The following is a 13,287-nucleotide window of genomic DNA, read 5'->3' on the forward strand; positions in this document are numbered from 1 at the left end:
GTAATTAAAATAAATATGTAAGTAGGTACCTACAGTCTACAGATCTATCCGAAGCACTGGGCACATTGCATACATATTCTGTAAAAAATAATTATCAGGCGCTCAACATACACTGTTCTTTGGAAAAGTCAACATTTCAAATAGTTCGCTAGGATTCCACTAGATCGCAACACCAATACCAATTTTGCATTTATGTATCAAGATTTGATTTGTCTCATCTTATTTAGATTTTTATGAGATGCTGATCTCTGGGCAGTTTGTTAATCTGTCTCATCTTATTTAGATTTTTATGAGATGCTGGTCTCTGGGCAGTTTGTAAAAGGGTCATAAAATGGGCAAAGATTGCAAGGTAAGGGATGAAATTATTTGGGTACCTAATTAAAATAAATAATATGTAAGTACCTACAGTCTACTGATCTATCCAAAGCACTGGGCACATTGCATACATATTCTGTAAAAAATAATTATTAGGCGCTCAACAAACACTGTTCTTTGGAAAAGTCAACATTTCAAATAGTTCGCTAGGATTCCACTAGATCGCAACACCAATACCAATTTTGCATTTATGTTTCAAGATTTAATTTGTCTCATCTTATTTAGATTTTTATGAGATGCTGATCTCTGGGCAGTTTGTTTAATTTGTCTCATCTTATTTAGATTTTTACGAGATGCTGGTCTCTGAGCAGTTTGTAAAAGGGTTATAAAATGGGCAAAGATTGCAAAATTTAATTTCAATGGAAATTTTGCACAGGACTTGAATTTTGTCAGGGTCAGGCACCTGATGCAGTGTTGCCAGATGAAGTGTTGTAGAACAGTGTACCGGTAATAATAAAGGCCCCTAAAAATAATCATTGCTCAGTTTTTAGGGAAGCTGTCTGCAAAATTTGAGACACTTTTGATCATCATTAGTAATGGAAGCCGTCTGCAAAATTTGAGCGACCTGTGGCTAAAGGTAAAGTTGTGAGAAGCGCTAGTTCCTTTTGAGCGACTTTGTAAGTAGGTACGGTAATAATCGTTGGCCTGTACGGGGTACGGTAATAATAAAGGCCCCCAAAAATAATCATTGCTCATTTTTTGGGGAAGCTGTCTGCAAAATTTGAGACACTTTTGATCATCATTAGTAATGGAAGCCGTCTGCAAAATTTGACACAGCTGTGGCTAAAGGTAAAGTCGTGAGAAGCGCTAGTTCCTTTTGAGCGACTTTGTAAGTAGGTACGGTAATAATCGTTGGCCTGTACGGTAATTCACATTTTTAATCTGGCAACACTGGGCCAATTGTTGATTCACCTCAGAAACCTAACCTCAAAGCTCAAAACGTCTTTCTCTTAATTTTTTCAATTTTTCGCAGTTTTGTTTAAGTTTAACGTCAGGTGAACCGGAACAAGACGTCTGATTATATTTTTTATTGAAAAATAAGTGCTCAAAGTGTAATATAATAGTGTTTTATCTGTTATTTAATCTAGTACCTTACCAATTTTATCTTTTCACCTGTGTAGTTTTAAAATCTTTCTGAAAATAAAATGACCTCTGTCCCTTATAACGTTGGAGTTGGAGATTTGAAAAGACCCACTAGCAAGTAAGTTTGCCATTTATGTTCGCTAGCCATGGTCTTGACCTTTTACAAAGAATTTTCCGGTTTTTGAAATTCATTTTATTGACCTAATAATCCATTGGTTTGAGAAAACCACACCTTAAATGAGGCCATGGAAATTGTTGATGCCTGTCTGTCTACCTGTGCAAAAATACTTTCTCTGACCTAAGATAACAGAACAGCTTCCCACACTTTTGTATTAATCATTTGTTGAGCTCTCTAAAATTCCATCTCAGAGTTCAATGTCCCATGTAATGCGAATTTTCATTCCAGACTGTTCGAAATTCAAGCAATAGATTGTCTTTTGTCTGTTCTCATTGTTTTCCCTCCAATAGTATTTCAATGCACTTACAATGAATACCTAGGTACATTGCTAATCTTTAGCCCTAGCCTGCCTGCTGTGTTAAAGAATACCTAGCTTGCTTGGATTTAATAATTATTATTTTTCTAAGAACTCATTTTATCATCCAGATTTTTTTTTTTTTTTTTTGCTTAATTACTATCAAATCAAGTCATTCCAAACTTGCATGCGTATTCCTTTATCCTTAGCCGAAGGTACACAAAGAATTGGTGATTTATTGTACTTAGAGAGCAAACAATGGACCCATTATTGTTCATATCTTGTGGTATTTGTGCATTTGAGCTGGTTCTTCTATCGAGTTTGAACTTTCAGTTTAGGTAGCATGTACCGGGGGTAATTGACATTCTTGAAAAACCAAATCTGCTGTTTAGTTTCGAAGCTTTTACTCAATCGTCACTGGAAATCATGAAGCTGTTTATCTTATAATGATTTTAAGTTTATGTGTCAATCTTGCAATGGACAATATTGCTACTGGAATCCGGAAGGAAGTTCCGCAGGATTTATTCTGAAAGTGAGAAATTTCTCGTGCTGAGGGAGACATGGATGGAATTGTAAAGCAGATGATAGATATACTCGTAGAGGTACTTACCGATTGTAAAATAGATAACGAATAGAGAAGAATACCATGTTAAAGTGATGTGTATTTCTTGACACGAGTCCGTCTCCATGCACAAGAATTACATATATTTTACCAACAAATAGAGAAGAATACCATGTTAAAGTGATGTGTATTTCTTGACACGAGTCCGTCTCCATGCACAAGAATTACATATATTTTACCCACATCTGATTTATGTCTTCTAATTGATATTCGTCTCCGTAGTTAATTACGCTGGGAGCTTGCACGTCGATTTTCATACTGTTAGAATTCTAATAGCATACAAAGTGTAGTGACTTGGAATAAATTAATCTTTTCATCAAGATGCCAGGCGCTTGCCTACCTGCTTCTTAAGCCAGCCATTCACTAGTCGTCAGGTAGACCTGACGACAGGTACACCTGATCAGGTCTCTGATAGTGTGTGCTCATCAGGTCAAGCCAGCCATTCACTAGTCGTCAGGTACACCTGATCAGGTCTCTGATAGTGTGTGCTCATCAGGTACCAGGTAGACCTGACAGACGGATCTTTTCAGGCGTACCTGTCAGAATAGCATACAAAGTGTAGTGACTTGGAATAAATTAATCTTTTCATCAAGATGCCAGGCGCTTGCCTACCTACTTCTTAAGCCAGCCATTCACTAGTCGTCAGGTAGACCTGACGACAGGTACACCTGATCAGGTCTCTGATAGTGTGTGCTCATCAGGTACCAGGTAGACCTGACAGACGGATCTTTTCAGGCGTACCTGTCAGGTCTACCTGATATACCTGATGAGCACACACACTATCAGGTGTACCTGTCAGGTCTACCTGAAAGTGAGTGGCTGGCCTTAGTCGGATATGGATTTCTGTTTCTGCCTGAAGGAAATTTTTGCGAGGTTATTTATTGCTCCTTTCAATCTTCATTCAGCGGTGTCCCCCTTTCCTAATGATTTGATATAATTATTATCAGAGACATTAGACATGGCGCTCTGTAATAATGCCGCCCCGCCGCACCGTGTGCCGCCTACTTATACTGAATTATCGCACACATAGTGGGTACGATTTTTTTCCTTATCATCTCAGCACAAGGTAGTAATCTCCTAGGGTTTAGTTGTTTCAATACAGGCGACTAGTTAGTAATAGGGCGTACCTAATTTTGAAGTATTTTCTCACCTCCCTGTAAGTATATGAGAAAGCTCTTTAAAACCTCGTTTGGTCACTATTCACCGTTTCCCGTTCCATAGATTACAAGAAATAGGGCACAAGTTACTGATTGGTGGGTTCTTTTTTTTTTTTGTCACACCAAGATCACAGGGTATATTTACTTTTTGTACTCTGGTACTTATAAATGAACCTGGAATACTGCAATTGATAACCAATACCTATTGTAGGTAATCAACAGAGTTCCAAGACTGTTGATTCTGAACATTTCAATAATAGAGAATCAGGTACAATATATATTTATATCAATGTTCTACACTTGGTACTGATCTTAAACACTGCAATTTTGCCATGAAGACTACATAGCTTAGTCCATTTTAGGTATGGTGGATGGTTAGGTTGGTGCCAAGATATTCACCAAAGAGTTGATCATTTAGCCATGGGTTATAATATCAATGTTCTACACTTGGTACTGATCTTAAACACTGCAATTTTGCCATGAAGACTAGTAAGATTGCATAGCTTAGTCCATTTTAGGTATGGTGGATGGTTAGGTTGGTGCCAAGATATTCACCAAAGAGTTGATCATTTAGCCATGGGTTATACATTATTCATTATGGAAATAATAGCTATTACATTCCTATGTACAGGGTGTTTAAATCTCAGCAGATAAAAAAAAAAAGTTATACCATGAACTCTATGATGTCATGTATAAATTCAAGTCTTTGATCACTCCTTAGTGAATGAATAATGTCATGTTTTGTTATACCATGAACTCTATGATGTCATGTATAAATTCAAGTCTTTGATCACTCCTTAGTGAATGAATAATGTGTTGTTATAAAAAAAAACATGTATTTTTATAATAAGGGTGTGGGGGTGGGGGGTGCAATCTTGAAAGTTTAGGGTTCCGCAAAGATGTTCACCTTTTGAAAAGGGTTCCGCGGGCCAAACTAATTAAGAAACACTGTCATGTTTTTATGTTTAGTTTTGACACTAATAATGCAAATTAAGGACATTAGGTAGGTAAAAAGCTAGGTTTCCTTTAATTTCCACATTTAAATTGGTATAAAAGCAGAACATATTTATAAGTATTATTACTTATTAATTACAAAAAGGTCTTTTTACTATAGTTCGTGCTTCAGCCTAAATGAGTCATCATTTCATCAATCATAAAATAAATTGTTCCTAGGTACTTGCGAGACAAAAGCGTTAATGCCATCCTGTAGTAATAACAGGCGATTGAATACGAAAATACAAGGCACATTGCATACACAAACGAATTTAAAGGGGTTACATACGAATACGTTTGAACTTCACTGGAGAAGCTGAAAGAAAGTGGGTTCCATATTTTGATTCAGTCTTCATCTGTCATACTGGCTAATTGTTTTCCTTTCTCTTTAATTTATAGTTCCATGTCGACCATAATAATGAATTATGATTGTAAGCTAATAATAGAGATGGTATTTTCTGTCTGGACTATGGTCTGGTGTTGAATGGACAATGGGGTCTAGAAGAAGGCGTGAGCTTTGGAAATCTGTGTCTGCCAGAAAAAAATCAGATTGAAAGAAAAAAAAAAATATTTTGCTAAAGTTATGATTGAGTTATGATGTACCTAGGTAATATTAGAAAAGAAAATCTGTCAAAAATGTTGAAAAAATATTCTGTGTTAATTTGGCAAAATGTGAATTACAAAGTTGTAAAGTCGCTTTCAATAAATCAGTTCAGGATAGGACCGGCATTAAAAAGTAGGAAGTAGGTATGGCTAGACATATCTTATCTTTACTGAGGCCTCACCAATTTTGTTACTAAGGTATCCGAAAAGTTTGAAAGTATTTTGTGTTCAATATATCATGGAACGAGTACATTATGTTCCCCAGATTAACATTATTAGACAGTAATCTCATCTAATAAAATAGTTTCTCTGTCCATATGGACTATGGACTCCTGGAGAAAGGGCCAATTATTACTTGATTTAGGAATATTTTGGTATTGCATTTGGTCATCGTTTTACAGGATGAACAGAGGTTATTAGTTTCTCTGTCCATATGGACTATAAACTCCTGGAGAAAGGGCCAATTATTACTTGATTTAGGAATATTTTGGTATTGCATTTGGTCATCGTTTTACAGGATGAACAGAGGTTAGTCTCCGGTCGTTGATCTAATTTCGTGTAGATCTAAAGTGTCCGCGGGCCAGGTCTCGAGAAATGTATGGTTCGGCCGCTTTTGAAGGGCAAAAATTTGCCCCTGAGCTATGTTTCCAGAAGGTACGGTTCGGCCCAAAGTTCCGCTATTTAGGGCAGTATGTACCGTGGAAAAAGTTCAAAAGGTGTGCGCGGTTCTTAGGACTTTACCTTTAGTTTCCAGAAAGTACGGTTCGGCCTAAAGTTCCGCTATTTAGGGCAGTATGTACCGTGGAAAAAGTTCAAAAGGTGTGCGCGGTTCTTAGGACTTTACCTTTAGCCTCAGCTAGCTCAAATTTTGTAGAGAGGTTCGATATTATATTTTATGTACATTAAAAGTGTCCGCGGGCTAGGTCTCCACAAATGTACGATTTGGCCGCTATTTAAGACAAGTCTAGAAGACTCCAGAATCTTGGCTGTGAAGCGATCCAATGGTCCTGTTTGATCATTTTAGTCTACGTTTCAGTATTTATTTTAGCTCCGCTTTTTAAAAGGGCGTAATATCGCGTCATAAATGTCAGTAAATGGGCATATCATAGTTGAACATTGTATTTGATGTGAGAGGTTGCAAATTTCTGACATTAACATCTCAGTTTAGAATCTTGGCTGTGAAGCGATCCAATGGTCCTGTTTGATCATTTTAGTCTACGTTTCAGTAAGTATTTATTTTAGCTCCGCTCTTTAAAAGGGCGTAATATCGGGTCATAAATGTCAGTAAATGGGCATATCATAGTTGAACATTGTATTTGATGTGAGAGGTTGCAAATTTCTGACATTAACATCTCAGTTCAGAATCTTAGCTGTGAAGCGATCCAATGGTCCTGTTTGATCATTTTAGTCTACGTTTCAGTATTTATTTTAGCTCCGCTTTTTAAAAGGGCGTAATATCGTGTCATAAATGTCAGTAAATGGGCATATCATAGCTGAACATTGTATTTGATGTGAGAGGTTGCAAATTTCTGACATTAACATCTCAGTTTCAGAGTCATGTTGTAAATCTTTCCTGCGTTATGTTCCTCTTTCATGCGAAATAAGTTCCGGGAATTTGTTTTGTATTACAGCTCTCTTATCTTTAGATTTAGACAGATGTGTACTAACTTAGTCAACTTAGTGATCTCTGGGCAGTTTGTTTAATCTGTCTCATCTTATTTAGATTTTTATGAGATGCTGGTCTCTGGGCAGTTTGTAAAAGGGTCATAAAATGGGCAAAGATTGCAAAATTTAATTTCAATGGGAATTTTGCACAGGACTTGAATTTTGTCAGGGTCAGGCACCTGATGCAGTGTTGCCAGATGAAGTGTTGTAGAACAGTGTACGGTAATAGTTGCAAGATCTTGGGGAAAATTTGTTTGATTTTTCGAGCTAAAAAAACTTTCTCTGTGTTTGAGAAATTGAGACTTTTCAGTCCATAGCATCAGGTTGTTAGTATTCAAAACTGTAAATTTGATCGTTTGCTCTGAAAGAACCAATTTTCATTGCAGATCTCTGAAAGTTTTGTGGTGTGCACACTCGGCTCAGATAATTTACACCTAGACTTTCTGTAACAATATAACAGCGAAATCACTTTCGCTTTTGCTTGAAACAATCACCTGCTGATCTTCTAATACAAGCTGTAAAGTATTGGAACATAAAATCAGTTTTGTTTTTAAACCAAATAACCACGCACAATTTTTGCACAGTTGCCAATCATTAGCGTCAAAACTCATTTCGATATTGTGAATTTTGGTTTTGGACTGTGGTTCTCCGAATAGTATGCCAAATGGGCAGGGCTATATTTTGATTTAGAGAGAAAGTTTCGGGATGAGGTAATGTTCATTTAAAATTAACTTTTTCCTTGAAAAATCAACACAATAATATTATACGAAGTAACCAGAACTTTTTGTTTAATCTCCCTTGGACATTCACCACTCTTACGCTCATGTTTAATTTATGAATCTATTATGTATGCGTCTTGGTAATAGGAAGTAAACAGACAGTGAGTATGATTGTTATGCATTATCATTATTTACATAAGAATGTAACTGTAGGAAGTAAACAGACAGTGAGTATGATTGTTATGCATTATCATTATTTACATAAGAATGTAACTGTACTTGAAGTTATCATTATTTAATTACTATCAAATCAAGTCATTCCAAACTTGCATGGGTATTCCTTTATCCTTAGCCGAAGGTACACAAAGAATTGGTGATTTATTGTACTAGAGAGCAAACAATGGACCCATTATTGTTCGTATCTTGTGGTATTTGTGCATTTGAGCTGGTTCTTCTATTGAGCTTGAACTTTCAGTTTAGGTAGCATGTACCGGGGGTAATTGACATTCTTGAAAAACCAAATCCGCTGTTTAGTTTTGAAGCTTTTACTCAATCGTCACTCGAAATCATGAAGCTGTTTATCTTATAATGATTTTAAGTTTATGTGTCAATCTTGCAATGGAAAATATTTCTACTGGAATCCGGAAGGAAGTTCCGCAGGATTTATTCTGAAAGTGAGCAATTTCTCGTGCTGAGGGAGACATGGAATTGTAAAGCAGATGAATGATAGATATACTCGTACAGGTACCGATTGTAAAATAGATAACAACGAATAGAGAAGAATACCATGTTAAAGTGATGTGTATTTCTTGACACGAGTCCGTCTCCATGTACAAGAATTACATATATTTTACCCACATCTGATTTATGTCTTCTAATTGATATTCGTCTCCGTAGTTAATTACGCTGGGAGCTTGCACGTCGATTTTCATACTGTTAGAATTCTAATAGCATACAAAGTGTAGTGACTTGGAATAAATTAATCTTTTCATCAAGATGCCAGGCGCTTGCCTACCTGCTTCTTAAGCCAGCCATTCACTAGTCGTCAGGTAGACCTGACGACAGGTACACCTGATCAGGTCTCTGATAGTGTGTGCTCATCAGGTACCAGGTAGACCTGACAGACGGATCTTTTCAGGCGTACCTGTCAGGTCTACCTGATATACCTGATGAGCACACACACTATCAGGTGTACCTGTCAGGTCTACCTGAAAGTGAGTGGCTGGCCTTAGTCGGATATGGATTTCTGTTTCTGCCTGAAGGAAATTTTTGCGAGGTTATTTATTGCTCCTTTCAATCTTCATTCAGCGGTGTCCCCCTTTCCTAATGATTTGATATAATTATTATCAGAGACATTAGACATGGCGCTCTGTAATAATGCCGCCCCGCCGCACCGTGTGCCGCCTACTTATACTGAATTATTGCACACATAGTGGGTACGATTTTTTTCCTTATCATCCTGTAATTTTGAGAGAAGATGGGCAAAATCAGGGCTTCTTAGCAGTTTTTAACAGTGAACTTTCAGTTCATATTTTGCTGCGGCCACCGCACCATGGCGTGGGTAGATTTTGGAATTTCTGCAATCACTAAAAAAACAAATGATATTCCGCGTAAAATTTAAATTCACTTTTGTGAACATACGTAAATTAACAGTGCGAAGTACAATATTCTAGATCAGGGGGAAAAAGTTGAGCAAAATACGAGTAGGATTAATTCACATCCGTGAAATTAAATTGTTCATCCTGAGGGATAATATAACAGATGGAGCGATGCAGAGTAAATTAGCAGAATGCTTATTTGAGTACGAATGTTGGATTCACGTGAATTATACCATGCTGGTAGGGTCAGTGCTTTATGTACCCTTCTATCATAAAAAACAACGAAGCCTCCTCGTAATGTATGATTTCATCTATCCTACCGGCAAGAACAATCTTGAAATGTAGAAAACAATTGTATTTGATGATTATATTCGGAGAAAAACAAACAGTCATACTCAATTGGCAAATTGAAGTAATTACGGAACTTAAGCATGATTATTTTTAGGGGAAACAATTGAGTTCACGGTAATGAACTCTGTGAAGGTACCATAGAACTTGGGGAAGGCTAGACTGAATGAATCATCTTGCTGAGATCTGTACTAGTCTAGGTACAAGCTACAAGTGTTAAGTTCCACAGGCTATAAGTTAACAATCGTTACATTGCCAATAGTTCATTAGAGCTCGGTAGATTCACAAATGAGTTGTTCTCAGCACAAGGTAGAAATCTCCTAGGGTTTAGTTGTTTCAATACAGGCGACTAGTTAGTAATAGGGCGTACCTAATTTTGAAGTGTTTTCTCACCTCCCTGTAAGTATATGAGAAAGCTCTTTAAAACCTCGTTTGGTCACTATTCACCGTTTCCCGTTCCATAGATTACAAGACTTGAAACTGCTGCACAGAATGGAACTGGGTCGATCATAATTTTAAGCCACTTTAAAAAATCCCAACTATGACTAAGACAAATTCAACTTCCTCTCTAGTCTGATTAAAATAATAAGACCTGGATATAACCAGCAAATACCAAATTACTCTACAGTGTAGACAGTTTTGGTTATTTGTAGAAAATACAAACTTGTAGTAAACACAAAGAATCATTCTGCCAGCAAATACCAAATTACTCTACAGTGTAGACAGTTTTGGTTATTTGTAGAAAATACAAACTTGTAGTTGTAGTAAACACAAAGAATCATTCTGATTTGAGTTGCATTACTAATAAATCCAATATAGTAACACGGAACCTTATGCCTCTAGGTTTGAATCATTCTGATTTGAGTTGCATTACTAATAAATCCAATATAGTAACACGGAACCTTATGCCTCTAGGTTTTTTCTATTTGAAATCTCGTGTTGGTCTGAAAGACTGAAGCCTAATTTAAGAGGAAATAGCTGCAGGCATCGCACCACTTCTTTCTCCAGTTCTGAACACAATAGCCAACAAGCAAAGTAGTCGAAGTGAAATTCATACGAGAAATGTACAAAAGTCGAAATTGCTATCTGTCCATTTTTAACTTTCTTTCGCATAATTCGCTATGAATTAAGTGGTGCTTACTCGCAAAAATCAAGTGCATCTCATGCTCTTATTGATTCAATCAGACACACTGCCATTGTTTGAAGACAAACGAGTGAGTAATCATTGAGAAGGTAAAAATACACTTTTTGAAAAAACCTCAGGAAACAAACTAGTACGCTCGTATTAATTAGGAGAGTTCTAATACTTACCTATAAAAACCAAAATCTTTGGTTTTTAATCAATATGCGTGTAGTATATGGGTGTTGTTTTTATTGCTTTAGGAGAGTTCTAATACTTACCTATAAAAACCAAAATCTTTGGTTTTTAATCAATATGCGTGTAGTATATGGGTGTTGTTTTTATTGATCACTCGTGCTGGGGGTCCGGAAACTTTCATAAAATGATGGATAGCAATAGCATGCTAGTGGTTACAAGAATGGGCTATGGCCACTATTATTAAAGGTGTTGAGATATTAGGTTATCAATGATATATTGAATCTACGGGTACGCAAGATATTCCCTATACAGAAAGGAGTAGGGAATGTCGGTCTCTGCTCAAGAGATTTGTTATCAATGATATATTGAATCTACGGGTACGCAAGATATTCCCTATACAGAAAGGAGTAGGGAATGTCGGTCTCTGCTCAAGAGATTTGTCTACTAGGCTGAGAATTTGATGTTCACCGTTTTCCAAACACCATTTCAAGTGCTTCTCAAGGAACTCAATTAAATCATACTGGCTCCTACACAATTCGAGGCCACTGAAACTAAAGTAAACATGTAATATTTGTGTTTTATCATTATGTGAAAAAAATATTGAAACGATATACTTTTCATTTCAAAACAAATCACGGAATGAGGAATGGGAGACAATATTTGTGTTTTATCATTATGTGAAAAAAATATTGAAACGATATACTTTTCATTTCAAAACAAATCACGGAATGAGGAATGGGAGATTGTGGATTGGCTGCAATTTGATGCAACTGGTTATCCTTCACACTCTAGCGTCCCATGCAATTTCTGAAATGATATATCATTACTAGATAACGTTACATCTGGGTGACGTACGCATATTTGACATGGATTTGTCTTCTTCCAAATTGAGTAAACTTCATGGGAGTGTAAATTGTAGAATGAATGAAATCTAATTTACTTAATCAAGTTGGGTTTCCTAATCCTTACATTGATGACTTATTCACTACTTTCACTAGCAGTCTTTTCTTGTATTAGAAAAATAGGGTACTTTTGGCTCATCTACTGAAACAAACTGTTTTGGTGGATGTACTAAAGTACCAAATTTTTCTCTACTTCCCTTTCTCCTCTATATGGTGGTACAGAAACGAGTATTTCCAAGGTAGGGTTAGCCTTTCTTAAAACTTCTCGGGTGCTTCAAAGTTTCTTTATGGCTCATCTACTGAAACAAACTGTTTTGGTGGATGTACTAAAGTACCAAATTTTTCTCTACTTCCCTCTCTCCTCTATATGGTGGTACAGAAACGAGTATTTCCAAGGTAGGGTTAGCCTTTCTTAAAACTTCTCGGGTGCTTCAAAGTTTCTTTAACATTACATGACATTGATGACATCATCAGATTGTAACTCATCACGAACTCTTTGTTAATAAGTTTTCAAACCTGCAACGACCTTTGAGACAAAATGCGAATTTCTTCTTTGTGCTGCATCCCTTCCCGTGGGACTTCGCGTCAGGAACTTCTCTATAAAGTTATCTTATCTTATTCCAACTTAGTGTTGCAAGATCTTGGGGAAAATTTGTTTGATTTTTCGAGCTAAAAAACTTTCTCTGTGTTTGAGAAATTGAGACTTTTCAGTCCATAGCATCAGGTTGTTAGTATTCAAAATTGTAAATTTGATCGTTTGCTCTGAAAGAACCAATTTTCATTGCAGATCTCTGAAAGTTTTGTGGTGTGCACACTCAGCTCAGATAATTTACACCTAGACTTTCTGTAACAATATAACAGCGAAATCACTTTCGCTTTTGCTTGAAACAATCACCTGCTGATCTTAATCTTATTCCTCTAGGATATCCTGGAATTTGTCTGATCTCTAACACACGTGTCTCTCCCTCTTTTTCAGACATTTCCCTGTCGACATCATTATTTTCAATTTCTTTCCCTTTTCCTTTATCTTATTCCTCTAGGATATCCTGGAATGTGTCTGATCTCTAACACACGTGTCTCCCCTCTTTTTCAGACATTTCCCTGTCGACATCATTATTTTCAATTTCTTTCCCTTTTCCTTCCTTTGCTGTCTTGTTAATTCTCTTCCCCCTTTTTTTGTCGAATTATTTTTTTAGTGCCTCCAGCTATGTTTTGCGAGTCTGTGGTACATCCCTTGTTTTTTGAAATGCAGGAGATAAATCCCTCTTTTTCAGACATTTCCCTGTCGACATCATTATTTTCAATTTCTTTCCCTTTTCCTTCCTTTGCCGTCTTGTTAATTCTCTTCCCCCTTTTTTGTCGAATTATTTTTTTAGTGCCTCCAGCTATGTTTTGCGAGTCTGTGGTACATCCCTTGTTTTTTGAAATGCA

The 13,287-nt window shown here is 36.6% G+C and overlaps 1 protein-coding gene across 1 annotated transcript in view; it reads left to right on the top strand.

Moving 5' to 3' along the window:
* The first annotated feature begins 1,341 nt into the window (after positions 1-1,341).
* LOC103508654 (microtubule-associated protein Jupiter-like) overlaps positions 1,342-13,287 on the top strand; it is a 110,481-nt gene continuing 98,535 nt past the window's right edge. Inside the window, exon 1 of the mRNA XM_017443848.2 lies at positions 1,342-1,576. Coding sequence (XP_017299337.1) covers positions 1,521-1,576 — 56 coding nt within the window. The 5' untranslated portion in view covers positions 1,342-1,520. The remainder of the gene's footprint in view (positions 1,577-13,287) is intronic.

The sequence above is a fragment of the Diaphorina citri genome, unplaced genomic scaffold, assembly GCF_000475195.1.
Source record: "Diaphorina citri unplaced genomic scaffold, Diaci psyllid genome assembly version 1.1 scaffold420, whole genome shotgun sequence".
Taxonomy (NCBI): domain Eukaryota; kingdom Metazoa; phylum Arthropoda; class Insecta; order Hemiptera; family Psyllidae; genus Diaphorina; species Diaphorina citri.